Below are 5176 nucleotides of genomic sequence, written 5' to 3' on the forward strand. Positions count from 1 at the left end.
AATGGAGGGGCAGGTCCATCAGTGGCGATTAGCCATGGAGACTAAAGGGAACCTCCATGTTCAGAAGCAGTTAATTTCTGAATACTAGTGTCAGGAGGAAAGCCTTGGCCTCTGTGCCCTGTTGTTGGCCCTCCAGAGGAACTTGTTGGCCACTGTGTGAGACAGGATGCTGGACTAGATGGACCCTCACTGATCTGACTCAGACAGCAGGGCTCTTCTGATGTTCTTCTCAGGGGAAGGCTTTGGTCTCTGTGCCCGGTTGTTGGCCCTCCAGAGGAACTGGTTGGCCACTGTGTGAGACAGGATGCTGGACTAGATGGGCTATTGGTCTGATCCAGCAGGGCTCTTCTGAGGTTCTTCTCGGGGGAAGGCCTTGGCCTCTCTGCCCTGTTGTTGGCCCTCCAGAGGTACTGGTTGGCCACTGTGTGAGGCAGGATGCTGGACCAGATGGACCCTCACTGGTCTGACCCAGCAGGGCTCTTCTGATGTTCTTCTCAGGGAAAGGCCTTGGCCTCTGTGCCCTGTTGTTGGCCCTCCAGAGGAACTGGTTGGCCACTGTGTGAGACAGGATGCTGGACTAGATGGACCCTCACTGGTCTGACCCAGCAGGGCTCTTCTGATGTTCTTACATCAGCCCCTTGTTATTTTTCTTGACCTCACTTTGCATTCTAGTGGCTATAAAAGCAAACTTTAAATCTGGAAGTCACTGGTTCGAGTCTCAGCGGTACCACAAATATATTAGATGGCCATGGGAAGCTTCTACCTCTCTCTCTCAGCCCTCCCCCCCCCATCTGCAAGATGAAGATAATAATAACAGCCTTCCTTATAGGATTGTTGTATGGGTTACAACATGATGTGGCAGTCCTGGAAGTATGTTCAGTTAACATAAATGAGTTAACTGAACAGCCTCCAAGGGTTTGGAATCATGCCCAGATGCTCCCCCCCCATCTGCAAGATGAAGATAATAATAACAGCCTTCCTTATAGGATTGTTGTATGGGTTACAACATGATGTGGCAGTCCTGGAAGTATGTTCAATTAATATAAATGAGTTAACTGAACAGCCTCCAAGGGTTTGGAATCATGCCCAGATGCTAGATTACAAGACAGCCAAGGGGGGGAAGACACCAACTCAGCTTAGAGGGAACTCTGGTTGACACCCTAGGGGGTACAGTCGGCCAACCCTGACTATGGCCCTGTTTCTGGAAGATATACCCACCATCTACCCCTTTGCTCTAATCTTCTCAGGCTGCTTGGTTAAGCCATTTGGGATAGCAGAGAGCAATGGGATATGCTCGTTTGCGGCTGAGATATATGCATATAAAAGTTTAAGAGGAGAGAAACCTTTGCCCAGGTATCTCGCGCTTTGTATCTCCGGTACCGAATCCACCTCCTGCGTCGAACACAGGAATTCCACTTCTTGTCTTTCATGTAGGTGGCCGGGAAGTCGATGGCGTACGTCCAGCCCTGGAGAGGAAAGAGGCCCAGAAAATAAAAGGTTCCTTTCTCTAAAGATTCGAGAGAACGTGTTGCAAAGCTCAGAATCCTTACGGGCACACACTGTAACCCCTGGCGTAATGCAAAAGTTACAAGCCAGAACAGCGGGGCTTTTGATCCGTAGATCTGCAGATGCTGTTATTTGGCCCATAAAAGAAACCCCGCAAGACATGTTGTTAGCCTCTGTGGGGTTTCTGCAATACATCATTTTCATAAGAATGTAAGAGAAGCCAATGTTGGATCAGGTCAATGGCCGATCCAGTCCAACATTCTGTGTCACACAGCAGCCAAAACCCAGGGGCCATCAGGAGGTCCACCAATGAGGCCAGAACTCCAGAAGCCCTCCCACTATTGCCTCCCAAGCACCAAGAAGACAGGGCATCACCCCAGACAGAGTGTTCCCTCTATACCTTGTGGCTAATAGACACTGAGGGACCTCTGCTCCATATGTTTATCCAATCCCCCTTTGAAGCTGTCTGTGCTTGTAGCCACCACAACTTCCTGCAGCAGTGAATTCCATGTGTCCATTACCCTTTCCCAAATGTCAACAACCACACTTTGTGTTCACCTTGGAGCAGGGAAGAAAGTAACAGAACTTTTCTTACTGGTGCTGAGGGGCTCAAGCAGAAGGCATCTCTGTGGTCACTTCCTTACTGGGACCCTGTTCCCACCCTGTAGGTAAGCTGACTCCCTGTCCATCAGGACGGGTCATTTCAACCACCAATGGGCAATTAGGGGTACCCCAGGAGTACATATACCAGGCAACTTGACGTAAGTGAACAAAGATGGAAGCCAGGCTTGGCAGGCAATAATATCATGCCTAGGATATGACCCTGGAAAAATCACATGAGATCTTGCCTTGACAGCTGCGACTAACCACCACTACCCCGCCAACATCTGCATACTCCGGACCAGTGGTCCCTCTAAGCTGTGGAGTCTTGTGAGCAAAACTTCTACTTTGTGAGCTACTGGCATGAAAGTCGTGAGCGAGCAATTTGGCTGCTGCATAAATTAGTTTGCTCCGGAGCCATCCTTCCTGAGCTGTTTGTTGGCCATCCAGAGGTGTGAGCAGGAGGCTAAAAAAACTGTGAATTAGCTCACACTAACTCATCTTAGAGGGAACACTGCTCCGGACAATGGACCTGCCTTGCCCCTGAGTAACTTCTTTCCATCTCAAGCGCTAATCTTATCAATCTGATCTCATCTTTCCCACACGCATTTCCTTGACTAATACCCCTTTCCCACACCCCAAGTCCAGGTGGTTTATCAAGCAGTATCGTTTCCATGTTGATTAGTTTAAAATTAGCAATCCAATTAGTCTTCCAACCCCCAGAAAATTAATCAGGAACCAACCCAAAAATCTACTTTACATGAAGAAGGAACCTCCGATCTCCTTTGTCCAGACTTGGGAACTCGGGACCACATTTTCAAAGCTACATTGTCTTACCCCTGAGTAATCCCATCATAGACCTGAGTAATCTCATCAATTCTTTGTTCTGAGGGATCCCTCGCATTAGTAAGCCCTCTGGGCACATTTTGGCTATAACTAGCCCAGCACAACTCCAGTATGTTGTTTGTGTTGTCTCAGGCGCCTACCAACACGTGTCCCCAGTATACTGGGTCCTTTTATCTCAGTGAAACGCTGGTTGTTTTGCTGTCTGTCTTTCTTTACAGATGTCTCCAGGAAAGGTAGCTATTGCCTCAACCCCCAGCTATTACCCCGCTTCTTTCTTTACTTCCATAGATCTTGTATGTGTGCATGTTTCATATGTGTTGCTTGTGTTTTATAATCACTAAATATCCTTTAATAAAACACAATTTTCCCCTTGGACTGGTTATTAAGAGTTCTCATAAAGGGAAAAATCTCCGTAAACATTGGTAGCAAGATCTCCGTTATTCCCCCACCACTCTTTGAGGCCTACCATTTGACTAATTTCCCCCAGAAACTGAAGTCAGCTATTCAGCTTCTTAATTCAAGTCTGTTTAGGGGTAACAACTCGGACCTCCTTACTTTGACCCCTACCTGGGAGTCCAGCCACTTTGACCTGGCACTTTTATCCACCTAATCTCAAGAGGTGTGTGTGTGTGTGGGGGGGGAAGCAGGGGGATACTTAATAGTGAACTGGGGCAAACAAGAAGTGTGAAATGGCCTGGGGAAAAGGGTCTCACCCCAGCCCCACCCTGGGCCTGCCATGCCTAAAAGAGGGAGAAGCCACCTGCCTGCCAGGCGGGCCAGGCAAGGTTTGGTTGGGAGATCGGCTTCCCCACCATCATCACCATGCCTTCTCTCTCTCTCTTTCCTTCCCCAGCTCCCACCCCTCCCCAGCAGCAGAGAGGTTGGGAAAGGAAAAGAAAGCGGCCCTGCTGCTTCTGGTCAGTTTCACTCCCTCAAGGAACAGCAGTTAGGTTTAACAGAGGTTTAACAGAGGAAGTTAGGTTTAACAGAGGAAAGGAGGGGAATGAAACTTACCAGAAGCTGCAGGGCAGCTTTCCTTCCCTTCCCCAGGGACTGGTGGGGAGGCTAGGAGTGAAACTGACCAGAAGCTGCAGGGCGGCTTCCCTTTCTTTCCCCAGCCTCTGCTGTGGGGCTAGGCGCACTGGGGGTGGGGGGCCAATGCTCCCTCTAAGCTGTGGAGTCTTGTGAGCAAAAATTCCACTTTGTGAGCGACAGGCATTAAAGTTGTGAGCGAGCGATTGGGCTGCTGCATAAATTAGTTTGCTCTGGAGCCACATCCTCCCTGAGGTAGGACAAAAATGTGCGAGGCGGAGGCTAAGAAACTGTGAGCTAGCTCACACTGACTCAGCTTAGAGGGAACACTGGTGGGGGTGTCTGGCATCATCAGGCGGTGGGGCAGGGCTCCTGGGTGGTGGGGCTCCGCCCCCAAATGCCCCACTGCGGCTACGGCCTGTTTTCCAATCTGCTAAACCATGACAGCAGTTGAAGCAGTGGCTGCATAGAACTGGGTCCGGCACCCCACGCTAGTCTTACCGTACGTTTACTGGGGAGGAAGTCCCACTGAAATCAGCGGATCTCATTCCCTCTCTGACTCAAACGACATGTCTTGTAAATGAATGCATGATCCATTTTGGATAGGAAAAGTCCATGCATGCAGCAATTCAATAGTAGTAGCAGTAGTAGTAACAATAATGTAGAAGTAGTAGTAGCAGTAATAGTAAAGATTAAAATAATAATAGTAATAATAATAATAGTGTGCTGTTAAGCTGTGACTGACTCATGGCAAGTCCTCGTGGGGGTTTCGTGGCAAGGGCAGTGTTCCCTCTAAGCTGAGTTGGTGTGAGCTACCTCACAGTTTTTTTAGCCTCCGGCTCACACATTTTTGTCCTCGCTCAGGAAGGAGGGCTCCAGAGCAAACCAATCCAGGCAGGAGCCAAATCACTCGCTCACCACTTCAGTGTCCGTAGCTCACAAAGCAGAATTTTTGCTCACAAGACTCCACGGCTTAAAGGGAGCCTTGGGCAAGAGATGTCCCCAGGGTGCTTGCCCTTGCCTTCCTCTAGGCAGGAGCCCTGGACTTCCTTGGTGGACTCCCGTCCAAGAACTAGCACTAACCAGGGCTGACCTCACTTCGCTTCCGAGTGTTCACGAGTTCAAGCTAGCCTGGGCCACCCAGGTCAGGGTGACGAGAGACTGGGGGTGGGAAATGCAGTCAAGTCGCAGC

At 49.6% G+C, this 5176-nt stretch overlaps 1 protein-coding gene across 1 annotated transcript in view; it reads right to left on the reverse strand.

The window, feature by feature from the left end:
* The window catches only part of TECPR1 (tectonin beta-propeller repeat containing 1), a 53173-nt gene that overhangs the window by 44134 nt on the left and 3863 nt on the right, over positions 1-5176 (reverse strand). The window contains exon 2 of the mRNA XM_015413065.1: positions 1344-1507. Coding sequence (XP_015268551.1) covers positions 1344-1507 — 164 coding nt within the window. The remainder of the gene's footprint in view (positions 1-1343; positions 1508-5176) is intronic.

Source organism: Gekko japonicus, unplaced genomic scaffold (genome assembly GCF_001447785.1).
Source record: "Gekko japonicus isolate JY-2015 unplaced genomic scaffold, Gekko_japonicus_V1.1 scaffold2745, whole genome shotgun sequence".
Lineage (NCBI taxonomy): Eukaryota > Metazoa > Chordata > Lepidosauria > Squamata > Gekkonidae > Gekko > Gekko japonicus.